At 30.7% G+C, this 27,469-nt stretch overlaps 2 protein-coding genes across 2 annotated transcripts in view; both read right to left on the bottom strand.

Moving 5' to 3' along the window:
- Positions 1-417: 417 nt before the first annotated feature.
- Positions 418-2,152, bottom strand: LOC131172711 (probable disease resistance protein RPP1). Its single transcript, XM_058134228.1, has 3 exons — positions 1,943-2,152; positions 1,647-1,859; positions 418-1,563 (listed from the first exon to the last, which is right to left on the bottom strand). The coding sequence occupies exons 1-3, from the start codon at positions 2,150-2,152 to the stop codon at positions 418-420; spliced, it is 1,569 nt and encodes a 522-aa protein (XP_057990211.1).
- Positions 1,974-27,469, bottom strand: part of LOC110647586 (disease resistance protein RUN1-like) — a 34,176-nt gene continuing 8,680 nt past the window's right edge. The window contains exons 5-6 of the mRNA XM_058134227.1: positions 24,371-24,885; positions 1,974-3,413 (exon numbers count right to left, since the gene is read on the bottom strand). Coding sequence (XP_057990210.1) covers positions 2,255-3,413; positions 24,371-24,885 — 1,674 coding nt within the window. The 3' untranslated portion in view covers positions 1,974-2,254. The remainder of the gene's footprint in view (positions 3,414-24,370; positions 24,886-27,469) is intronic.

Raw genomic sequence — 27,469 nt, 5'->3', positions numbered from 1 at the left:
GGATGACATAATAGATTATATGTTCACATAACAACATATTATATTGTAATATTGTTCACATTACATATAACGAAGATACTATTTATCATTTCACCTGTTGTTTTTCCCCTGATTTGAGCTTAATTATTCTCCTGTATAGTCTTCCCTCTCTCAAATGACAATGGAGCGGCAGATGATAGAGCTGCAAAAGATTGCAGTTATTTGTAAGAGTAAAGCAATTAAGAATGCTAAAAAGTAACGGCAAACTAGAAATGAGTTATACCTGTTGTGAAAGTGAGTGGGGTTTGGTTAAGAGGAAGCAGGAAGAGATAGAGAGAGATTTAGATCGAGTGAAGAAGAAGAAGAAGCTTCCTCCTCATTATTTATTCTTCTTCTCTTCGATTTGTCTTCCAATATTTGAAGAAGTGATTGGCATTCCTAGTCATCTTGATGCTTTTCATTTCTGCTTCTCCTTTTATCTCTACGATATATAGGATGGACCCCACACTCCATAATTTCCGGCCGATCCAAGAGACGGTTATCGATGAAGCAAAATGAGGCCTTAACGAAACACTCTTCAACAAAACGTGTCCTCAATCCATTGAATGAAAGCAACACGTGTGATAAGTCCGAAAGATACGGACCTCCATAATAACCATTCCAATTCGCAAGGTCCTTATCGCCAAATAAGTTGAACGCATTACGTTCCCGCCTATTTCCAGATTCACATATGGGACGAAGAACAACGCAGAAAGAGAAGGCAATTACGTGACGAAGGTCAAGTTTGAAGGAAAGCGAGGATCCTTTATTCTTATACCTCATCCTTTCTGGCACTTCACCTCCTGCCATCAATAATGTAACTTTCTGACCCAACAGGTGCGCTTCAAAAACATCCTCCATTACTTTCTTATTCAATTTGCCGCAATTACTAAAATCAAGAAATTTGCAATCTTCAGATTCACTTTTATGTGCTTCTTCATTTTCATGTTCACTTCTATCTGCTTCTTCATTTTCATCATCATGTTCTAAGAAATTGAAAGAAATTGAAGCAGATTCCAGAGAGCGGCATGCATTTGCATTTAATAATTCTAAGCATGACGGAAGCTCTGGTAAACTCTTAAGACTCTCGCAATCGCTTAAATGAAGCTTTTTCAACTTGGAAAGTTGTTTGATGCTTTCTGGAAGACTTGCTAAATTTGAGCACGTCCAGAGAGATAAATATTCAAGACATTTCAACTCGCCTATGCTGCTTGGAAGACTCTCAAGTGCTGTACAATAATACAAGGACAATATGACAAGTTGAGACAGATGCTTAATTGATGAGGGCAGTTGTTCTATTCCAGTTCCGTCTAATTTTAGAATCCTTATATTACACGGAATCTCTGGACAATCTTTGATTTTATTGGATCCATTTAAATAAAGTTCAGTAAGCTTGCTCAGATTTTGAAGAGAGGGAATTTCAACCAAGCTCTTACATCCTTCCAAATATAAAAACTCGAGATTTGGGGCAATACTAGACAAGTTCGGAATCCTGATCAGGCGATGAGAGTAGCTGAGGTCCATTAATTTCAAATTTTCAAGAGGCTGTAATTAAATAGAAAAATATCAATAAATTAGAAGATACAAATTAACTTCTATAAAATGTATCTAAAATTTATAAACAGTACCTTATCTCCTCCATTCCACAGTTGTATGAGTTTGCTCCCACGCATACGAAGTTCTACAAGATTACTTAGATTTTGAAGAGAGGGAATTTCAACCAAACTCTCACAGCCATTTAAATATAAAAACTCGAGATTTGGGGCAATACTTGACAAGTCCGGAATCCTGATCAGGTTACAAGAGTAGCTAAGGTCCATCAATTTCAAACTTCCAAGAGGCTGTAATTAAATAGAAAAATATCAATAAATTAGAAGATACAAATTAACTTCTATAAAATGTATCTAAAATTTATAAATTGTACCTTATCTCCTCCATTCCACAGTTTTATGAGTTTGCTAGAAGTCATGTGAAGTTCTACAAGATTCTTTGGCCAAAAATTTAACGGCAAAGATTCCAGAGGATAATTATACAAGTAAAGACATCTTAGTGCTTGTGCACAAAATTCAAAGTTCTTAGGAAGGAGCACTTCGTTCCACATTGTACCTACTTCGATGAATCTAAGATTGCACATCTTCGCAAAGGCCGTGGCACTTAGCTTCAAAGGCTTCCAAACCGTACGAGACGATATGGCCTCAACATTTTCAGTTCCCTAGTAAAATAACAGCAAAAAGGATTATTGATTAATACTTAATTCGTCACGAGATCTACAATTCTTACAAAATTCAAATATGATAATGATCAAAGCTTCATTGATTAATTTGGTCCTTACCGTCTCTGTTGTCAATACATGATCAATATCTTCATAATTCCACAACCTGCTGCGTCCGCCAGGCTGTTTGCATTCCTCATTAACAATATCCTTGCCCATTTGCTCTAGCAAGTCATGCATATCCACTCTATTGTTTGAAACAGTTATCAGATACTTCTCAATTAGACGAGGTATTCCACTTTCTGGATAGAAACCAAATGCTTTTAATTTTCTCTCAACCTCATCTTTATCTTCCCCTTTGAAGAAACATGCAATATCAAGAAATATTTCCTGTTCATTCTTTTCTAGCCCATCATAACTTCTTTTCAAAACATCTTCAATTTTTTTAAGAGATTTGCCTTTCAATTTTTCCAATTCGCTTTCCCATTCTTCTATCGTCCTACGAAATAAATGAGATCCCAAAACTTTAAGAGCTAGTGGATGGCCTCCAACATAGATTGTCGCCTTCTTTGATAGCTCCTTATATTCTTCCTTGGGACGATTTTGCTCGAAGGCATGTAAGCTAAAGAGTTCCAGAGCTTGAGAATCAATTAACTCCTCAACCTCATATATGCCTTCTATTGATAAACCAAGTGAATTTCTACTAGTTATGATGATTCTACTTCCCTCACCATACAAATGACACTCTCCTGCTAAATCTTTTAAATGGTTTCGATCCTCTATATCATCAAAAACAATCAATACCTTCATACTCTTGAGCCTTTTGCAAACATGATCATTCAAATCATCTATATGTTTGTCCCTTAATAATTCACAAATTATTTTTTTTCGTGCTGATTTTGATGATTTCTTTATCATTGTTTCCCTGACATTTTCAACAAAGTAATGACCATTAAATTGATTTTTGTTTCGACGAAATACTTCTAGTGCAATAGTTGTTTTACCAACGCCTCCGATCCCCAAAATTCCTACAACTTGCTTATCTTTTAACAAGCATTCCACTTTTTCCACACGCGATTTAATTCCAATCAATTTGGTATCATAAGAATCATCACTTTTAGACATATCACTAAATTTTTTCAACACATCATTGACGATTTTCTCTACTAATTCGGCCTCATACCTAGTCACATATAAACAACAAACACTGATAAGTAAGATAGACTCACACTTGTAAGTAAATACTAATATATATATATATATATATATACACGCTAAGCCTTAAAATGACTTTACATGTGTGTGCTGCCTAGAAAAGGGCACATGAGGCACAACCTTTTTATTTTTGTTTTTATATTTTGTTATATCATAACTAGTTGTATCACATGAAAAATTAACTTTTTATCCAAAAATTTTAGAATTTCGACCATTAAAATACAAAAATATTAATAACTATTTAAAATTCATTTTCCTATTTTTTTTTAAAAAAATTTAAAATTTTTGAACTTCTACTGATCATAATATTTTTAAAAATTAACCATTTTTAAATTCATTTAAAATTATATTAATATATACATATTTATATCTAAATAATTATTCGCTAAAAAATTATTTATAAAATTTAAGTAACTATTTTTAAAGACATTTCTTATTATATTTAAAATTGAAAAAATTTAAAAATAATATTTAAAATATTGCTACGTTTAAAAATAAGAAAAACTAATATATTAATCAATTTATTTATACGTTAGCACTTGAAATAAAATTATAATTAATTAAAAATTGTATTATTAACATTTTATAATATGATTATAAAAATAAAAAATATAGAAAAATACACATTAAATTATTTTATTAAATATATATTATTGATATAATTTTTTTTTTAAAAATAAGTCATTGTTTTTCTAAGTTAATAAAAATGAAATTAAAAAAAATTTGTTCACTAAAAATTATTTATAAAATTCAGGCATTTATTTTAAAAATATTTTTTATTATATTTAAAATTTAAAAAATTTAATAATGGTGTTTTAAAAATTATCACCTGTCATCCAATTTTTCTTATTTTATTTATTATTTTACTTATATATGTCAGATAACTTAAAAATAACAAAAATTAATATATTAATCAATTTATTTACTTATTAACACTTGAGATAAAATTATAATTAATTAAAAATTTTATTATTAACATTTTATAATATAATTATGAAAATATAAAAAAATATATTAAATTATGTTATTAAATAAAAAAATAAACAATATGCTCAACATAAGGCAAAACGATTAGTATATAATTAATATGTTTTGATTTTAGAATAAGTTAACAAATATCGATTTTCATATTAGTGCTGCCTATATTCGAATTAGGTATTAAGATTAATGTAATCTATTAAAAGTTTCTATATTTTGATTCTCTTTCCTTAAAATGAAAAACTAAAAAATCAAAAGAAAGAGTAATTAACTTACTTGATATTCGTGAATCCCATCCCGATAAGTTGCTTACTTCCATCATAGCACGCTTCAGCTTGTCGACCTTTTGTGGACTGCCTTTTTCTCCATGCGTAGCAAAAGCAAATGCCTTCCCAAAATTCCCGTAAGCTTTTGAACGTCGCTTGGATCTACCTTGTAAAAATCGGTAGAACTATTTGTCCCGATTCTTCCTTGCATTTAAGTATTTCAACAAGCTCATCCAAACACCATGGAGAATCTGCATAATTTTCGAAAAAATGACTATTGAGACGCTTGATTCTCGAATTATTTTCAAGAGCTCTGGTGATATCATTTCCCTTTATGAAGCTCTTCGTCCAGAAAAGTCTTGATTTGTTTGTCCTTCAAGGCTTTAGAGAGATGGGAGAGAATACCATAACGCGTATCGTCGCCTCTAAAACTAAAAAAAAAATCCCATTTCTTCAACAGATAGGGAGTAGTGGAAGAAGTAGAAGCCATGATAAGTGATAAAAGAAGGATCTTGTGCAACCGAGTTTGAAGAAGGTAGAGAAAGCAAAATACTAGAGATGAATATTTGGGTAGACTAGTCTGATGCAAGAAATTTATGAACAAATGAAGAGGTAAAGGAAGAATAAAAAAAGAAAGAAGATGAAGATGACCAGAAACACCTTAATATTCTTCTAGGAAGGAACATATTACTAATGGACAAAAAGAACGACTGGAATTTTAGTCAACATCAGATTTGCCTTCCAGGAAGGATCGTATAGCTCTATTTAGTCCACACAAATTAAATGCAAAACAGTAGAGTGGGCCTAATAATGTGGGATTGAAGCGTTGCAGCTTTAGCAAAAGCTTTGTGGAAATTTAATATTTTACCTATTTATTTATTTATTTTAATTAATTAATAATAATTTAATATAATTATTAAAAATAAATAAAAAAAAATATTTTATTAAATGATGATATATATATATATATATTATTTTTAAAATTAAATATATATATGATATTTAAATAATTCAATTTAATAATAATTTTTATTTCATTATATACCTAATATAATTCTTAAAATATATATATTATAATCATCTTTTTTTGCTAAACTTTACTCTCAAAACTTGTGTATCACCTCTTTCTTCTACCAAATATTCTCAACAAGTATTTTTATCATCCTTTATTTATTGTTATATATATATATATATATATATATATATATATATACGATTTATAATATGATGAGTGCAAAGAATTCATGAATTTTTACTTCTTTATTGATCACCTTAGATTCTATTTTCAAGGTAAAAATTTCCTTTCTTTGTTCAATAATGAGTGAATTTGATTTTATTTTCTTTTCTTGAATTGTTACAACTACTCTAGAAATTCATTTTTTTTCCTTTGACTATTGATATTTATTTGCGTTGATCATGATCACTGTGAGACAATAACTTTAAATTTAGATTATATATATATTAAAGTTATTTTATTTTATTATTATTTGATATTTTTCTTTTATATTTTGAGTGTGTAGGAGATTCGAATATTAAATCTGTCAGTTGAAATTGTCTCTCTTTTATTGAATCTAGCTATTGTCTTGGAGGTTCCAGGTGAGTGGTAATTATAATACATGACACCGTTTTAGTCCCTTTTAAAATTTCTTAGTATTAAAATTGTTATTAAATGAAATTTTAAATCAGTATTTTAACAATTATTTTATATGTGAGGTTCTAGAGTTTTATTTTATTATTGAATTTTATTCTGATTTTGATTAAATAATTGATTTTGTCAATTATCTCTACATTAGAGATATTAAGATCCCGGGAACAGGCCTTTAATGTCTTTATATTGATTGATATCTTAATATAAAATTTATCGATGTGTTACACTGAATTTATTTGAGATTAATTTGATCTTATTGACTCTCTGAATTTATTGAAATAAACTGTTGAAATTGCACTATCAGTTATTATTTGCTATCTGAAATTTTTCATGGATTTTGATTGATTTGTACAATTTGATTTTCTGTTTTGAATTGGTACCTGTGCTCAGTATCTGTATCTGCTATCTGGCCCCACCGTGTGGACTATCATGGTATTAGGATGCATTGTTGAGTCATGCATCATTGCACTTTATGGTTTGCATTAGTATCATATACATTAATATCTGTGAAGGAGGATGAAGGTATCTAATATCTGGTAGCGCGCTTACCATCTGGCGTTTGGTGAAGTGGGGTATCATCACCCTGATGCACTGTACCATAAAATTTTTATTGAATGAATTTCTTTTATATATATGTTTTATGAAATTATTTTATTAATGATTTGATAGCATGAGCATTATTTTATTGAATAGAAAATTTATTGTGAAATTAATCAAGCGTCATCTGCTCCTATTCCTTTGTGTGTTATAATTACCATTCACTAAGCATTAGCTCAAACCACATTTTCTTTGTCTATTATCTGTTTCATATCAGTAGAATTCTGCAGCTGATCCAAATATTCAGTTTATTTTCTGGATAGGGACAATCTTTGATTTGTTCTCATAGTATGCCCGAATTCATATTCCCTCGAGCTAATAATTAGTTTAGTTTATTGAATAGTTTAAGTTTTTATTTGAAATCTGTAGAGACTCCGTAGTTTACTTATGAGATATTTATGATGTTTATTCAATATTTTGTTTATTTGGATTTTGTCTATTTTTTTAGAATTAGTAAGTGACAATATATTTATTCAAGATACTCTGATAAGGCTTGCATGATTTAAGAATACTTAAATTATGCGCCAGTCACAGCTCAGAATTTTGGGTCGTGATAAAGTTGGTATCAGAGCCCGGTTGAGATCTAGTAAACTTGCGGAGCATAGGATCCTGTAAGAGGGGGCAGGCGTGAGGCAAAATATCATCCACTAGAATTATATAAAATGGACCAGGTAATGCCCAGAAAAGATGGTGGAGTCACAATGTTCTCACTTAAGTACTACCTCCTTAGACAACATTTTCTAGACGTGCACTTCATACAATCCTAATAGAATCGAACCACTGGTAAGTACCGCCTTCCCATAACACTACCAAGATACTAAGGATTTATGTCACAAAGACATAGATAGACAGGAGTCACCACCCGGGTAATAACCGGGACATATTCAGTGTTTCTTCCGAGGGTCATGGATGGCAACTTACTCCTTGCAGAGTTTCCTCAACCGTCATTACCATAGCCCAATATCTAGGTTCGGGATAGTGGGTACGTAAGGGGAAGGTGTTATGCACCCCTTACGCTTGGTCTAACCTCGTTAATTCGAGTGCCAGTCATCTACTAATATTTCTAGAAGTCTTATTTATTATTCATTTATTAAACTTATCCTAAAAATGTAATTCTAATCCTACACACGCAAGTAATTCACAAAAGGGTTGTTGTTTATAAACAATTTTCATGCACAAATAATTCCTATCTATGGGGTTGCTAATTAATTAAATGATGTTTACCAGATTACTAAAATTAATTTATTATTGAGAATTTAATTTACAAACAAATTCAATTTCAAATAACACTAAGTTTATATTTAATCTAATTAATTAATTTTCACCAAGTTACCCTAAGGATAATTGAACTAATTTAATTATGTACATGCCTAATTTATTCTAATATCACATAAGGCCCAAACAATCGCAACCTAATAAATATTTCTAACATGTAAATTTATTTTACAATTACCAAGTATTAAATTAAATTTATTTTACATGCCAATATTAGTTTAATTTATAAACAAGATTAATTTTAATTTACAAAGTATTTATTTAAATTAATTACATACAAATGTCAGTTAAATTAAAAACAAAGTTAATTTTAATTTATCAAATAAAAATCCTATTATTACTATAATTTTATGTCAATGGTTATTCTAAGAATTTAGGATTACTTACTTGTCAGTAATTACAGTTGCCATTGGGGTAAGCTACCCTTAAAAAAGGGTATTATCTTCTAGTATGACAATGATATCCCTGGATTACTCCCATTTAGCTCCATGTAAGCTCCACGTAAATGCCCTCTTTGATACTTATCTTAGGGCTACTTACCAATTTTGTTTATAATAAAAAATAAAGAAACTAAAGAAAATAAAAAAAAATAAAGAAAATAAGAAAATATTAATAACAATTTATATTGGATTCTAACTCTAGTCTCCTAAAGGGTTAAGATTCCTAATTAGTTACAACTACCTAAGGGTCCACATCTTCTAACATATTCCAAACACTTCATAATACTTCTTGAATTAAAAAAGCACAAAAAAATAGATCAAATATCAATTGAAACCCAAGAAAATACAAGAACATGCATAAACATACAATTTTCAAATTCTAGCAGATTAACAATAGCAAGAAATTTAATTTTTAAAAAATAGTTAGACAAGCCTAAAAATCATGAAAAAATTACAGAAGATAGCCAAAATACTATACAACATCATAAAATTTATAAACCAAACAAAACGCTAACTGAATGATCTACACAAATCATAAATTTTTCCAATAACAGAATCGCACTACTTTTTTGTAAAATTCATAACTCACCAACCATAACAGATATGAATGCGAAACTAATTGGAAAAGATTCATAAGATTCCAAACTTAATTTTAGACACCAGATTTACAAAAAAATATTAAGAAACAAGGGAGATATAGGCTCCAAAAATCGAAAATCCTATAAATCAGATTTTATGGGAACCCTAACTTCAAACAGCCATAACTTACAAAATATTAAAGCTTTTTTAGTGATTCTTGAGCCTAAAATTAATAGAATTTTGTGTTGATTATGAATATAATTTTTACAAATTTTTTACAAATAATGAAAAATAATAAAAATATGAGAGACAGAAAACTGAATATGTATAGAGTTGTGTATCCCCTCAAATTAAACATGATTACATGATTTATATGAACATATAAAATAAATTAAAAATAAGGAACATAGAATTAAACATTGCATGGCATAGATCTTGAAAAGAAAATAAGAGAACTGACCTTTAAGAAATATCACTAGAAAGAAAGAAGAACTAAAAGAATTTTGGCTATTCCTCTCTTTAATTTTTTTCCTTTTTTTTATTAATTTTTTTTCTCCTCCACCTTCTTTTTTTTTTATTTTTTGTCAGTGGGGTATTTATAGGGTTTTAGGAGAGAGGTGTGATAGGGTTTGGAGTCCTAGAGTGATAAAGTTAAGATAACTTAAACAACTAGGATTATAAAATTTGGGTGAAACTGAGATATGGATGAGGTGTTTTAACCAATAGGAAGAGAGGGGAAGGGGAAGGCACCAATACGGAGTGAGGAAGAGGTGTGGTAGGATTTGAAGTCCTAGTATGATAAGGTTCAGAAAACTTAAATAACTGGGATTGAGGAATTTGGGTGAGACTAGGATATGGGTGAGGTATTCTAACCAATAGGAAGAGAGGGAAAGAGGAAGGCACCAATAGGGAGTGAGGAAGAGGTGTGGTAGGATTTGAAGTTCTAGTCTGATAAGGTTCAGATAACTGATTGAGGAATTTAGGTGAGACTAGGATATGGGTAAGGTATTCCAACCAATAGGAAGAGAGGGAAAGGGGGTGGCACTAATAGGGAGTGAGAAAGAGAGTGGGGCCAAAGGGGGAGAGAGAGTTTGTATGGGAAAGGGATAGAGAAAAAGATATTTTCTTATTTAAATTTTTAAAAAATAAATTAAATGGGTCATATTTAAAATTCTTAACTAGGCTTTCTTAGGCCCATGGGGCCCAATTAAACTTAATTAGGTCTATTTAAGAACTACCCATATCAAATTTAAACAAAATAAAATTTTATTTAAATTAAATTAATTTCCCAAAAAACATATTATTTTTTTTTTCAAGATCATGCCACGGAATTAATAATTCAGTTCCACGTCTCTAATTATATCTTACAGTCATATAATTTTTCATCATCGGGTTTTCTACGGCCTTAATGCACATACTCATCACAAAATAAGGGTCTACAGATCCTTAACGTCTTTTCAGTTTATCATTGCTTTAGATATCTGCGTCTTTCATACTTTTTCACCTGTCTTAATTTGGCTTACATTTTCAGATTTAATGCCTTTCTATTAAAATGAATAGGTGTCTGGGTCTGTTAAACGTAAGAGGAGAGCTAGGGCCAAGGGTCTTAATAGTGCAAACCTTGATCCAACAGGGAAGGTACCACCTTAAACTATTAATCAGACATCTTAACAGATGCCTACAGCTAAGACAGGGGCACAATAATTCCAATTAGCTACTGCAGCTCAAGCACCTAGAGCTTATCAGGTTACTATGGCAGATCTGGCAGTGAGATTGCATGCAGTGAATTATGCTGTTAATACTATAATCGAGTACCTTACAACTCAACAACAGCAACCTATGGTTGGCCCTATTTCAATACTAGCTCAGGATAGGGCTCGATTTCTTGACTCTACAAACTTTCTCAAGCTAAAACTAAAGGAGTTCACTGGAGAAGATGCATTAGCTGATCCCTTAGATTTTCTAGATGACATGGAGAGGTGTTATGACACTATGGGTTGCAGTAGTGCTAGGATGGTGATGTTGGCAGGAAATCAGCTTAAGGGAGTTGCTCGTGAGTGGTATATCTCTAAGAAGAATGGTCGACCCGAAGGTTCTATCCTCTGGCCTGAGTTTCACTCTCTCTTCTTAGAGCGATTTCTCCCTCCTAGTGTTCAAGAGGCTAAGGCTTTGGAGTTTGAAACCTTGAAGCAAGGCAACATGACAGTTATAGAGTATGAGATGAAGTTTATCAAATTATCTCGCTTTGGTAAACACTTGATTTCAAATGAGGAGAAAAAGGCACGCAGGTTTGAAAGGGGTTTACAAGACAAGCTAATTGATCGTGTAGCTCCTTTACGACTACCTAAATATGAAAAGGTGGTTGATCGGGCTAGATAGATGGAGATGTATAATGATGAACATTGGGCTTGTGAGCAGCATAAGCAGTTTAAGAAAGATGGTCAGGGTAATCAGTTTAACAGAGAACAGAGTCATTAAGGCTCTTATCAGGGTAATAAGCAGGGTTCTCAGTCTACAGTTGGTAATAAGGCACATCAATCTGGAGTTGATCAGGGACGTAAGTAGAGGACTCATGCAGCGAATGCTCGGTATAGTCAAATTAGCACTGGGCTTATTTCCACTGCTTGTCAGCATTATGGTAAGCCACTTAAGGGCACTTGCCATTGGGTCACTGGAGCATGCTTTAGTTGTGGACAGCTGGGACTCCGTAGACAGGACTGTCCTACTAGTGGGATAACTCAGGGTGCTAGTCAGACAACACGTTCTACTCCCTTTCAGGTTCAGCCAATTTCACAGTATAGTAGTAGAAGTCAGGGTTCTGGTGGTCAGGACAAGGTAGTAGAGGTTCTGGTGGTAGAGGATTTGCTCAAACTCAGAGACAAACATCTGGTGGTAGAGGTCAAGCTAGGTTTTTTGCTTTGACTCAGCAGGATGCTCAGGCATCTAATGCAGTAATGACAGGTACACTTCCTATTTGCTCATTTGATGCTAAAGTACTATTTGATCCTGGTTCCAATCATTCCTTTGTTTCTCCATATTTTTCCATGAGATTTAGTACACCACCTACTTTGTTAGAGTATCCTTTATCTGTATCAACACCTATGGGGAATGCAATAGACACTGATATGGTGTATAGGGGATGTATAATTCACATTGGAGATAGGGAATTAGCTGCAGATCTTGGTTCTTTGGATATGTTTGAGTTTGATGTGCTTTTAGGCATGGATTGGTTAGCCACTTATCATGTTTCATTGGATTGTCATAATAAAGTTGTACTCTTTAAAATTCTTGGGGAGGCAGAATTTCAATTTCAGGGAGATCGCAGTATAGCCTCTAGGAATCTTATCTCAGTAGTGAGTGCTAGTCGATTATTGCGAAAGAGGTGTAAGGGGTATCTAGCTTATGTTAGAGACGTCCAAGTAGAAGGTGCAGGTTTGGAGAAAGTTGCAATGATTAAGGAGTTTCCTGATGTGTTTTCAGAAGATTTATCAGGTTTACCCTCGGAGCGAGAGGTAGAGTTTGGTATAGACTTAGTTCCTAAAACTGAGCCCATATCTATGCCACCTTATCGTACGGCACCCGCAGAACTTAAGGAGTTGAAGGAGCAGCTATAGGACCTACTAGATAAGGGGTTTATTTGCCCTAGTGTTTCTCCATGAGGTGCTCCTGTGTTATTTATGCAAAAGAAGGATGGGTCTTTGAGAATGTGCATTAATTATAGGCAATTGAATAAGGTGACTGTGCGTAACAAGTATCCTTTTCTACTCATAAATGACCTGTTTGACCAACTTCAAGGTGCAAAGTGTTTTTCCAAGATTGGTCTTCGATCTGGGTATCATCAATTGAGAGTCAAGAAAGAAGATATACTCAACACGGCCTTTAGGACTAGGTATGGACACTATGAATTTCTTGTAATGTCTTTTAGTCTTACTAATACTCCAGCCGCTTTTTATGGATCTTATGAATAGAGTTTTCAAGCCTTTCTTAGATCAATTTGTTATAGTGTTCGTCGATGACATTCTAGTGTACTCAAAGAGTAAAGAGGAGCATGAGCAACATTTGAAAATTGTCCTTCAGACCTTACGGGAACACAAGCTATATGCCAAGTTCTCCAAATGTGAGTTCTGGTTAGATAGTGTGGCTTTTCTAGGCCATACAGTGTCTAAGGATAGGGTGTGTGTTGATAAAAAGAAAGTTGAGGCAGTGCTTCATTGGCCTAAACCCACAACTATGTCAGAGATTCATAGTTTCTTGGGTTTAGCAGGGTATCATAGACGGTTTGTTCAAGAATTCTCTCGTATTGTACCACCTTTAACTAAGTTGACACAGAAGAATGTGAAATTTCAGTGGTCTAAGGCTTGTGAAAAAAGTTTTCAGGAGCTTAAGACTCGTTTAACTACAGCACCAGTGTTAGCCCTTCCATGCGGATCGGGGTTATACGATTGTATTGTGATGCTTCTAGGATTGGTTTAGGATGTGTTTTGATGCAAGATGGATGTGTTATTGCATATGCTTCTCGTCAGTTGAAAAGGCATGAGCAGAATTATCCAACTCATGATTTGGAAATGGTTGTAGTAATTTTTGCTTTGAAAATCTGGAGGCACTATCTGTATGGTGAGACTTGTGAAATCTTCACTGACCACAAAAGTCTCAAATACATCTTTGACCAACGTGATCTTAATCTTAGGCAAAGGAGATTGGTAAAATTACTGAAGGATTATGATTGCACCATACAGTATCACCCTGAAAAAGCTAATGTGGTGGCTGATGCTCTAAGCAGGAAGTCTTCTAGTAGTTTAGCCCATATATCTACCAAGAGGAGGCCTCTGATTGGTGAATTACATGAGTTATTAGATCAGAGATTAGAGTTTGAAATCATAGTTGGATCATTCTTAGCACATTTTCGAGTTAGGCCTATCTTGATTGATCGAATTAAGGCTACTCAAAAGAGAGATTCTGATAGTATTCATCAAGGCCAAGCTCAAGGGTTCATGTTAAATGATGATGGAGTTCTTTGTTATGGCACTAGACTTTGTGTCCCCAATGTTGATGAGTTGAGAAGAGAAATCATGGAGGAGGTGCATCATTCTGCTTACACAGTACACCCAGGTTCAACTAAGATGTACCATGATTTAAGGAAGCATTATTGGTGGGGTGGCATAAAGAGGGATGTTACAGACTTTATTGCTAAATGTTTGACTTGTCAATAAGTTAAGGCTGAACATCAGAGACCATCTGGGTTACTTCAGCCATTGCCTATTCCCGAGTAGAAGTAGAAGCACATTGCTATGGACTTTGTTGTGGGTTTACCTAGTACACGAGGTGGTTACAATGCAATTTGGGTGATAGTGGACAGATGGATAAAATCTGCTCATTTTCTTCCTATGAAGACTACATATAACTTTGCTAAACTTGCACAGTTGTATATAAACAAGATTGTTAGTCTTCATGGTGTTCCAGTTTCCATTGTCTCTGATCGTGGTACTCAATTTTGGAAGAAATTCCAAGAAGCTTTTGGGAACACGAGTAGACTTTAGTACTGCTTTTCACCCTCAAACAGATGGACTATCAGAAAGGACTATACAGACGTTAGAGGACATGCTTCGTGCATGTGTTATGGATTTTGGTGACTGTTGGGATCATCATTTGCCTTTAGTAGAGTTTGCTTATAATAACAGTTATCAGGCAAGTATAGAGATGGCTCCATATGAGGCATTATATGGTCAAAAGTGTAGGTCATCGATTTGTTAGGATGAAGTTGGAGACAGAAGGCTTACTAAACCAGAATTGATACAGTTAACTTCAGAGAAGGTTCGACTAATTCGTGATAGACTTTTGACTGCTCAGAGTCGATAGAGAAGTTATGCTGACCCTAAGCGTAAAGATGTAGAGTTTATGGTTAGTGATCATATATTTCTGAGAGTTTCACCTATGAAAGGAATCATGAGGTTTGGGGAGAAAGGGAAGCTTAGCCCTCATTTTGTTGGTCCATTTGAAATTTTGGAGAGAAATGGAGCAGTTGCTTACCGTTTAGCCCTTCCACCTGGTTTTACACTTGTACATCCAGTTTTCCATATTTCTATGCTTAGGAAGTATGTACCAGATTCATCTCATGTTTTACAACCTCAGACCATACAATTTAAGGATGATATGTCATATGAGGAGCAACCAGTAAAGATTTTAGATCGACAAATTAGGAAACTCCGGTTTAAAGAAGTGGCTTTGATCAAAGTCTTGTGACATAATCACTCAAGTAGTGAGGCCACACGGGAGGCAGAATCTGAAATGCGAGCTAAATATCCTCACTTATTTGATTTTTCAGGTTAGAATTTTGTTTGTTTAAATTCGGGGACCGAATTTCTTTCAAGGGGGGAAGTATATAGAAATCCAATATTTTATCGATTTATTTATTTTAATTAGCTAACAATAATTTAATATAATTATCTAAAAAAAACAAAAAAGAATATTTTATTGGATGACCTGCTTATTTATATATATATATTATTTTTGAAATTAAATATATATCTGTAATCTGAACAACCCAGTTCAATAATAACTCTTATTTCATTCTACACTTAATAGAACTCTTAAAATATATATACCCTAATTATCTCTTTCTGCTAAATTTCGCTCTCAAAACCTGTTTATCACCTTCTTCTTCTACCAAATACTCTCAACAGGTATTTTTATCATCTTTTATATATATATATACGATTTATAATATGATGTGCGCAGAGAATACATAAATTCTTACTTCTCTATTCATCACCTTGGATTCTATTTTCAAGGTAAAAATTCCCTCTCTTTGTTCAATAATGGGTGAATTTGATTTTTTTTTTCCTTGAATTGTTACAACTACTCTAAAAAATCATTTTTTTTCTTTGACCATTGATATTTAATTGGGTTGATCATGATTACTATGAGACAATAACTTTGAATTTAGATTATATATATATATATATATATATATATATATATATATATATATATATATTAAAGTTATTTTGTTTAATTATTATTTGATATTTTTCTTTTATATTTTGGGTGTGTAGGAGATTCGAATATTCAATTTGTCAGTTAAAATTGTCTCTCTTTTATTGAACCTAGCTATTGTCTTGGAGGTTCCAGGTGAGTGGTAATTATAGTAGATGGCACTGTTTTAGTCCATTTTAAAATTCTTTAGCATTAAAATTGTTATTAAATGAAATTTTAAATCAGTATTTTAACAATTATTTTACATGTGAAGTTTTAGAGTTTTATTTTATTATTGAATTTTATTCCGATTTTGATTAAATAATTGATTTTGTCAATTATATCTGCATTAGAGATATTAGGATCCCGAGAACAGGCCTTTAATGTCTTTATATTGATTGATATCTGAATATAAAATTTATCGATGTGTTACACTGAATTTATTTGAGATTAATTTGATCTTATTGACTCTTTGAAATTATTGAAATAAACTGTTGAAATTGCACTATCAATTATTATTTACTATCTGAAATTTTATGTGGACTTTGATTAATTTGTACAATTTGATTTTCTGTTTTGAATTGGTATCGCCCGATTCAGATTCGCTATATATTCGCCGTGTGGACTGTCATGATATTAGGTTGCATTGTTGAGTCATGCATCATTGCACTTTATGGTTTGCATTAGTATCATATGCATTGATATCTGTAAAGGAGGAGGAAGGTGTCTAATATCTGGTAGCGCGCTCACCATCTGGCCTTTGGTGATATGGGGTATCATCACCCTGGTGCACTGTACCATAAAAATTTTATTGAATGAATTTCTTTTATATATATATTTTATGAAATTATTTTATTAATGATTTGATAGCATAAGCATGATTTTATTGAATAGAAAATTTATTGTGAAATTAATCAAGCATCTATCTATTCCTATTCCGTTGTGTGCTATAATTATCATTCACTGAGCATTAGCTCAAACCACTTTTTCTTTGTCTGCATATCCGTTTGGATCGTGAGAATTGCAAATTGATCCAAATATTCAGTTTATTTTCTAGAGAGGGACAATATTTGATTTGTTCTCATGATATGCCCGAATTCATATTCTCTCGGGCTAATAATTAGTTTAGTTTATTGAATAGTTTAAGTTTTTATTTGAAATCTGTAGAGACTCAGCAATTTACTTATGAAATATTTATGATGTTTATTCAGTATTTTCTTTATTTAAATTTTATCTATTTTTTTAGAATTAGTAAGTGACAATATATTTATTCAAGATACTTTGATAAGGCTTGCATGATTTAAGAATACTTAAATTATGCGCCGGTCACGGCTCAGAATTTTGGGTCATGACAAAGAAGGTCCCTTAGGCAAATCCCACATCGGCAAAGCATGAAGATGGTCTTGGGTTCAAAAAGTAATGATATATGAAATTGGAGAACTAATCACTAGAGGTACCTTTTGATGGAATGGCCTGTAGAGTTAGAAGAACTCTAGCGTTAAGCGTGCTCGCTTGAGAGAAATCCTAAGATGGGTGACCTCCTGGGAAGTTCTTCATTACACCTATGGGACAAAACCGTGAGGCTTATGGCCAAAGCGGACAATTCCTCTAGTGGTTGTAGCCCGACCGTTACAATTGGTATCAGAGCGGGGAGAAAGGTCCCTTAGGCAAATTCCACATCAGCAAAGCAAGGAGATGGTCTTGGGTTCAAAAAGTAATGATATGTAAAATGGGAGAATTATGGCCAAAGCGGACAATTCCTCTAGTGGTTGTAGCCCGACCGTTACAATTGGTATCAGAGCGGGGAGAAAGGTCCCTTAGGCAAATTTCACATCGGCAAAGCACAGAGATGGTCTTGGGTTCAAAAAGTAATCATATATAAAATGGGAGAACTAATCACTAGAGACGTCTTTTGGTGGAATGGCCTGGAGAGTTGGAAGAACTCCAGGGTTAAGCGTGCTCGCTTGAGAGAAATCCTAGGATGTGTGACCTCCTGAGAAGTTCTCCATTCCACCTGTGGGACAAAACCGTGAGACTTATTGCCAAAGCGAACAATTCCTCTAGTAGTTAGAGCCCGACCATTACAATTGGTATCAAAGCCGCTCGCGTGTCCTCTTGGGCGATGGTGGGGCAAACCTCAGCGAGGACGCTGAGTCCCGAAAGAGGGGGAGAAAGGTCCCTTAGGCAAATCTCACATCGGCAAAGCACGGAGATGGTCTTGGGTTCAAAAAGTAATGATATATAAAATGGGAGAACTAATCACTAGAGGCGCCTTTTGGTGGAATGGCTTGAAGAGTTTGAAGAACTTCAAGGCTAAGCGTGCTCGCTTGAGAGAAATCTTAGGATGGGTGACCTCCTGAGAAATTCTCCATTTCACTTGTGGGATAAAACCGTAAGGCTTATACCTAAAGCGGATAATTTCTCTAGTGGTTGGAGCCCGACCGTTACACCTTTGCTTTCCACTCTTCCACTGTGCTCCTTCCCACCCATATGGAGTCTTCACCAACTCAATATTTCATTGAGGTCATTTCTTTTATTTTATTTTAAATATCTGTCATTTCTTTTAGGCTTTAAAATTCAAATTTTACGTTTTAAAAAAAAAAATTAAATTTTAAATTTCTTAATTTTAATATAATTATGGAATTTAATTCAAATTTTTAGACAAAATATCATAGGATATACGTAGACTTAAGAAAATTATAATTATAACCCTAGAACATGATTGAGACTATTAATTTTGACTTGACACTTTATGAAATTCATAATTTTATAGTTTTAAAAATAAAAATATTATTAGATTAATTATCACCTATCATAAAGTACTCACACAAAAATAGTAGAAAATTAGCTAAATTTTTATTGGCCTTTTTATTAATAAAATTTTTACTTATATATAAAAAAAAAAGAAAAATAATGCATGTTCAGCTCAAAGAAAAATAGTCGTAATTTGAAATTCAAAAATTTAATTAAAAAAAGGTATTTTGACAAGCTTTACAGCAAAGTGAAAATGAATTTATTAAGGAGGTAGAAATACCTTTTTACGATTTAGTCTCTATTTATTTTGTATAAAATAAGTTATATATAAAATATTTTTTATAAAAATTATTTTTAAATAAAAATATTTTATATTATTTGATTGTAATGTCAAATTAATGATGTGTTTATATATATATATATATATATATATATATATATATATATATATATATATTTTACAGTTTAATAAGATTGTTATTTTCTCTAAAAAGTTTTTTTTTTTCCTTTGATGGAAAAAAGTATTTTTCGTTGAATACGAAATCATTTTGTCCAAAAGTGTCTTTTCTTTTCAATGGTCTGCCTGTAATCTTTTGTTCTCTATGGCTGGCATTAATCAGAAATTTCAATTTCATATTTAATGCCAAGGCACCTGGTTGGGGCTCTTAGCGTGTGGGGTCAACCATAGGAATTAATTAATTAACAAAAGCTTTTCCCTTCATTTTCTACTTTTCCTTCTGGTAAAACTGAATGCAATTTCTTCCATTGTGCTGGTTCCAGCTTCTTTCATCTTTGCTAAGCGGAAGGCAACTAAAAAGCTTGTGGGGTCTCTGTACAGAAACTATCAAAAGCTTTGCCCCTTATTTCCCTTTCTTCCCTCTAGAAAAACTTGGGCCCTGTTTTGTAGTTGGCGAAAGGAAAGTGAGAGGAAAAGCAATTACCTTATACAGTCTCTCTCTATATATGAATAGCTTTTTATTTAGAATTTTCTCTTCCATTCATTTAATTTAAATGATTTTTCTTCTATTTTAATGGTAATTTTTTTAGATTAATTTCTAGTTTAATTAATTAAAAATAATGTATTTATTTTTTAATTCATAAATTAATTGTAACTTCAATAATTTTTTGAATAAATGATAGTTTCTATAATTAATATATATATAAAAATATAGTATAATTAATTTATTTGCAAAAATAATTAAAAAATTTATTGATTTTATTGGAAAAAAAAATAATTTGATCACGCTGAATTACTTTTTGATCCGATAAGGTTATAAATTTAAACTATTTTAATTTATCATTCCAATAGGTATTTTAAATTTAATAACAATGATATTTATTATTAAAAACAATAAAATTGCCTGTACTTTTGCACATGTAATTTTAATATATAAATAATTTTAGTTTATGTATTTATTTTTTTAATTTTAATATATAAAAAATAATATTTTAAATTTATCATTAATTATTCTGCATTTACTTTTTATTATTATTTTATAGTTTTTTTAATGAAAATTTTATAATATTACAAAAATTATTAATAAAAAATAATAAAAAAAATATAACAATAGAATAAAAATACAGATTAACGATATTAAATATTTTAAGATTAATTAAATTATATGATGATTGTCATGAGAATGAAAATAAATATTTCTATATTATACAATAATAAGTATAAGAAATATCTTATTAAAAATAATAATTATTAAAGGATTTTCAGTAAAATATTAAATTATATTAAATTTATTAATTAGCAATCTAGTTACTTTTGTCTAAAGAGAACAGAGTAAACAAGGGCTTGTTTATTTGTAAAAATTATTATTTTTTTATTTTTTTAAAGAAAATTTTAATTTTTATTTTCATAAAAAACAAGGAAAAATATGTTTTTTATAATAAAAAATATTATAAAATATATTTAAAAATTTATTTTACTTTTAATTTTTTAATACGCATTATTCATTTATTTCATAATGACAATTTTTAAAATTCACAAATTATTATTTTTTTAAATAAATATTTAATTGTAGTTATGAAAATGTTATAGTATGAATTTAGTTAACAGTTAAAAATAATTTAAAGTTATTTTTTAAATTTTCATTAAATTTTTAAAAATTAGAAAACTAATTTTTTTTAATTCTTTATTTAAAAAATTAGCTGTTAATATTTAGTGAAGTATGTTGCCATTTTTCTGTTATTTACCATATGCAAGTTATATTTGATATTTTGATCCAACATATCTGAAAAAAGATTCTGCTGGAATAGAATTTTGTGCCTAATAGCCTCTGTTATATTAAAGGTTGGATTGACACGATTTGTTATGATAATTCGCAGCTTGGAGTGGAGCAAGGTTTGTAAATGCTGAATATATTTAAGAGTTATTCAGCTAAGACCTCATTGTTAGATGACTTCAATTTCTATGAAAATCGAAAGAAATCTCTACACCTAAAAAGAGCAATAAGCCTGCAACTCTGAGAACAAAGAATATACGAAAATGGTGATTTTCTGGTAAGTTCACCCTCAAAAACTAGCAATATAGTTTTGCCACAAATTCAGGTTTCGCCGTTGGATCTTCTGAGGAGATGCATTTTTTTTCCCCCTAAAATTTGCTATTGTTAAACTCATGATCTTATTGTTGTATTCACTTTCTCCAATCGGTTTTGGACTAGTCGCTGAATTCTATGGATTTTGCTGTGCCATGTTAGAGATCCTGACAAGACACAACAACAACAACAACCATGTCACACCATCTCCTCTAACTAGGAGACGAAATAAAATTAAACACAGCTAATAGTTTCCTTTTAAAAATTCTCAAAGTAAACATAAAGGCCTTCAATAGGATATAGATTCATCAAACAATCAATTGAACTAGAATAAATCAACTTCTATTAGGGACGCTAACAATTTTTATTTTGGTATTAACTAGTGAAAGATCAAAATTCACCTTCAAACATGTTGTTAGTCACATATTGTATTCTATGGAAGATCAGGTTCACGTAGCTCTTACATGATTAAAATAGAACCATAACTAATAATAATAATAAAAAAAAATGATAGCATTTCAATATCAATTCAAACCTATCTTTCCTTCAAAATAATTTAAGAAAACATGACTCTCTAGATATCATAAATATCAACAAATACAAATTTTGGTAATATCCGATTCAAACTTCCACTATTATATTTCCTCTCCTTTCAAATCATAATTTCAAATTTCATAAATGTGGATATGAATAGAAATAAAGTTAAAAACTTCATTAAACCATTTCCATTTCCATTCAACAATTATTTGGAGTCCAAACTAAATCATCCACATAATCAAATATAACTATATCACAATCATTTATAATTTCAATTCCACTTGTAACATTATAACAAACCAATAACTTTAATCAATAAATGGCAGCACCAGCAAGTTTATAAAAATGTATTTATACTTAACCCGCACACTAAAAAAAAAAAAAACAATTATAAAGAGTGGATGTGCTCCAAAACTCCCAATCAAGCATAAAGAGCTACTTTGGCAGGAGCAGAAACTGAATACTAATAGAATATCATTGAAAGAAACCTGTCATGATAATAATCTCTGCTGTGAACATAATTTATACAGCCCAATGTAATGGAACTATAGACCTCTCAATACATAATGAAAAATACCCTGTAGTCATGATTTATAGAATGACAATTATGATGTGTTTTATTCTCATTCATTTTGTTTCTGTCAATAAAAAACAGACCATTCTTAAAATTTCAATTTATGTGACACTTATTAGGATCCTTTTACAATATTACTTAACAATATAGCACAAACAACAAGAAAATAACTGATGAAATAGTGGCTCTCTACACTTATTATTCATTCAATTTGTTTCTTGCTACTTCAATATAAACATCAGTAATTTTTCCACAAGACAATATAGCAATAGTTGTTTTACCAACGCCTCCCATCCCCAAAATTCCTACAACTTGCTTATCTTTTAACAACCATTCCACTTTTTCCACACGCGATTTAATTCCAATCAATTTGGGATCATAAGAATCATCACTTTTAGACATATCACTAAATTTTTTCAACACATCATTGACGATTTTCTCTACTAATTCGGCCTCATCCCTAGTCACATATAAACAACAAACACTGATAAGTAGGATAGACTCACACTTGTAAGTAAATACTAATATATATATATATATATACACGCTAAGCCTTAAAATGACTTTACATGTGTGTGCTGCCTAGAAAAGGGCACATGAGGCACAACCTTTTTATTTTTGTTTTTATATTTTGTTTTATCATAACTAGTTGTATCACATGAAAAATTAACTTTTTATCCAAAAATTTTAGAATTTCGACCATTAAAATACAAAAATATTAATAACTATTTAAAATTCATTTTCCTATTTTTAAAAAAAAAAATTTAAAATTTTTGAACTTCTACTGATCATAATATTTTTAAAAATTAACCATTTTTAAATTCATTTAAAATTATATTAATTTATACATATTTATATCTAAATAATTATTCGCTAAAAAATTATTTATAAAAATTATTTATAAAATTTAAGTAACTATTTTTAAAGACATTTCTTAGTATATTTAAAATTGAAAAAATTTAAAAATAATATTTAAAATATTGCTACGTTTAAAAATAAGAAAAACTAATATATTAATCAATTTATTTATACGTTAGCACTTGAAATAAAATTATAATTAATTAAAAATTGTATTATTAACATTTTATAATATGATTATAAAAATAAAAAATATAGAAAAATACACATTAAATTATTTTATTAAATATATATTATTGATATAATTTTTTTTAAAATAAATCATTGTTTTTCTAAGTTAATAAAAATGAAATTAAAAAAAATTTGTTCACTAAAAATTATTTATAAAATTCAGGCATTTATTTTAAAAATATTTTTTATTATATTTAAAATTTAAAAAATTTAATAATGGTGTTTTAAAAATTATCACCTGTCATCCAATTTTTCTTATTTTATTTATTATTTTACTTATATATGTCAGATAACTTAAAAATAACAAAAATTAATATATTAATCAATTTATTTACTTATTAACACTTGAGATAAAATTATAATTAATTAAAAATTTTATTATTAACATTTTATAATATAATTATGAAAATATAAAAATATAAAAAAATATATTAAATTATGTTATTAAATAAAAAAATAAACAATATGCTCAACATAAGGCAAAACGATTAGTATATAATTAATATGTTTTGATTTTAGAATAAGTTAACAAATATCGATTTTCATATTAGTGCTGCCTAATTCGAATTAGGTATTAAGATTAATGTAATCTATTAAAAGTTTCTATATTTTGATTCTCTTTCCTTAAAATGAAAAACTTAAAAAAAACTGCAGTAAAGAGTAATTAACTTACTTGATATTCTGTGAATCCCATCCTGATAAGTTGCTTACTTCCATCATAGCACGCTTCCAGTTGTCGACCTTTTGTGGACTGCCTTTTTCTCCATGCGTAGCAATAGCAAATGCCTTCCCAAAATTCCCCGTAAGCTTTTGAACGTCAGTTGGATCTACCTTGTAAAAAACTGGTAGAACTATTTGTCCTGATTCTTCTTTGCATTTAAGTATTTCAACAAGCTCATCCAAACACCATGGAGAATCTGCATAATTTTCAGAAAAAATGACTATTGAGACGCTTGATTCTCGAATTATTTTCAAGAGCTCTGGTGATATCATTTCCCCTTTATGAAGCTCTTCGTCCGTAAAAGTCTTGATTTGTTTGTCCTTCAAGGCTTTAGAGAGATGGGAGAGAATACCATAACGCGTATCGTCGCCTCTAAAACTAATAAAAACATCCCATTTCTTCCACTGATTGGGATGAGTGGAAGAAGTAGAAGCCATTAGAAGGGATGAAGGAAGGGTCTTGTGCAACTGAGTTTGAACAAGGTATAGAGAGCAAAATAGTATTAGAGATGAATATATTGTGGGTGTGTGGTAAACTATTCTGAGACATGAAATTTATAAACAACAGATATAGAAATTAAGGGGAATAAAAAAAGGAAGGCGAGTGGAAACACCACATTGGCCTTCTACGAAGAAATCATTTAGCGTGAAAGAAATTATGAAGAGGTTAAGCAAAACAATAAGAAATCATTTCGTCCAAAGTACGTTTTCAATGGTCACTGTCTTATTTTTTGGTCTTTATGGCCGGCATTAATCTATTGCATTTTATCAAGTTATTGATTTAATTAAATTGGTACATATATAACTATTAAAAAAAATTGCGTATTAAAGACAATTGATGACTTGACTTGGACAAATGTTTTCAAGCAAAATTTAGGAACTCCTAAGAAAAATTCCTTTTTTTATTATTTTTATTGTCTAATTTTAAAAGAAATTTAAGAAACGAGAAAATTTAAAATATGAAATACCTAAAATTTATTTTTATTGTCTAATTCATTTTTTTTTCTTTTCTAGAATGCCATGCATATAATAAATACTTAAAATATAGAGCATTACATGTCAAATTGCAGGAAAAGGGTTGACGAAAAGGGTTGACGAAGCCAGCCATGATATATATATAAAGCTACCATATCCTTCTTCTTGGAAGGAACATATTAATTACCAATAAACAATTAAAGGAACGGCTAGCACTTTGTCAGCAAAGTAAAAGCAGAAATTAAGCTACAAACCAAGTCATCTGAAATTTCAATTCCAAACTCAATGTGGAAGGCAACGTTCAATCGTAAAAACTATCGAAAGCATAATTTTGTGTAACTCTAAAATGAATGATCAAGTCCATGTAACTCTAAAATAACACTTCAAGAATGCATAATTTTGTGTCATAAAAATTTTAATGAAAAAAAAGGCATAAATAAATAAGACAACAATTTAGCATAAATTGACATTTCTCAAAAAATAATAATAATAATAACTATAATAATAATCATAATAACAATTACTCCAATAAGCACCACAAGGCAACAACATGAACACAATTTAAAAGTCAAAGTCTCACAAGGGCCTCTAAAATAAATCAAATAATTCACATTCTCTTCATTGATCTCTACTCCAATTCCAACAACTAAGTTGAACAGAATTTATGAACTGCAATAGAGTTTAAGACATGCTAAACTTGGTCCATGAGAGTAAACAATTGAACAAGGGTTTACAAAGCTCATAATTAAATTCTATGATAATAAATATAAAATTCACCATATTTCTCGTTACTGGAAAGATCTAAGCGATCAAGATGATCAAAGAAGTTGCATAGTATTTTATGCATTTTTTCTATCAACTCATTTCATGTTACATTATCTAAAATTTCTGACTATTTAAGGCTAACGCCATTTCAAATTAATCATATGTAACTGAAGTTTTAAATTTAATACAAAACTTGAAATCTGATGTTTCTCTAACTCAATAACAACTTATTTTAAAAATATAAAAAAAAACCATATTAAAATTTCTAGAATTCAAGTCTTAATTACCATTTTCATTAAATTTCCTAAATTCCTAAACCTTACCATTTGGACTTTGATTTAACATATTAAATATAATTGTTTCTTCTCAATAAAATCAACAAATACAATATTCTTTAGTTTCATATTTACATAGTTTTATACTTTCAAAAAATTACTTCTATCTAGTACTAATCTCATTTTCACAAGCAAATTATATAGTTTCAATTGGGAAATTCAGAATCACAATAGACAAAATACAAAGCCTATTAACTCAATATTTCAAAAGCAAAATTTATAGAAGCTAAATAGTCACGACTCAATTTATGGGACCGGTACTATGACTTGGATCAGATAAGGCACCAAAAACCTGTAGTAAGCCTAGCTATTCTCTAGCTCAACCTTAAAGCCCATATCCAAGCCAATTTTTAAGAAATCAACTGGATAGAGTCCGGCCATATACTGGACTACCCAACGGGGAGTTTTTAGCTCACTCAACCTGTGATCACAATATAAATATATACATGGGGAGCTCAGCTCACCCTCACAATCCACAGTCAATTAATTTAATCAAATGGAGGCTCAGCTCCCTCATCCAAAATATATATCCATCCCATTCAACCATACATGCATAATATTAGGTTTACAATTTCAAATAATAAACTTTCATAGTTCTCAAATCAAATAAGATACTCCTAGTACATGAAAAATTTTAGAGTTCAAATTAACAACATAAAATAATGATGTAGTAGCTAATGGACCTGTGAGGAAGGAAGCAGGTCAAACTAAAGAAAAGAAAAGTCCTCCTATAACCTGAAAAAATGGGGTGAACAGGAGTGAGCGTTCGAGTCATAGAGTAAGATATTGATTTTGTATATAATTTTTATAACTATCTAAGTCTAGTGCATCGCTAAAAATGAAATACAACATCTTCGCACAATTCAAACAAATCAAGTCATAATCACACCAAAGGCAATTTGAAGCACTCACACACCTATGTGTCAAATCCATACTCACACATATATATATATGGGAGTTGATCTCCTATACAGCTC

Source organism: Hevea brasiliensis, chromosome 14 (genome assembly GCF_030052815.1).
Source record: "Hevea brasiliensis isolate MT/VB/25A 57/8 chromosome 14, ASM3005281v1, whole genome shotgun sequence".
Taxonomy (NCBI): domain Eukaryota; kingdom Viridiplantae; phylum Streptophyta; class Magnoliopsida; order Malpighiales; family Euphorbiaceae; genus Hevea; species Hevea brasiliensis.
Note: the sequence above shows the minus strand (reverse complement) of the source record. Positions and strands in the feature narration are given on the sequence as shown.

Coding starts and splice junctions, on each gene's coding strand:
- LOC131172711 (XM_058134228.1), bottom strand. CDS start 2,152: ATGTGCAATCTTAGATTCATCGAAGTAGGTACAATGTGGAACGAAGTG. Junction 1,860..1,942: donor TGTGGAATGGAGGAGATAAG/GTACAATTTATA, acceptor ATTTAATTACAG/CCTCTTGGAAGTTTGAAATT. Junction 1,564..1,646: donor TGTGGAATGGAGGAGATAAG/GTACTGTTTATA, acceptor ATTTAATTACAG/CCTCTTGAAAATTTGAAATT.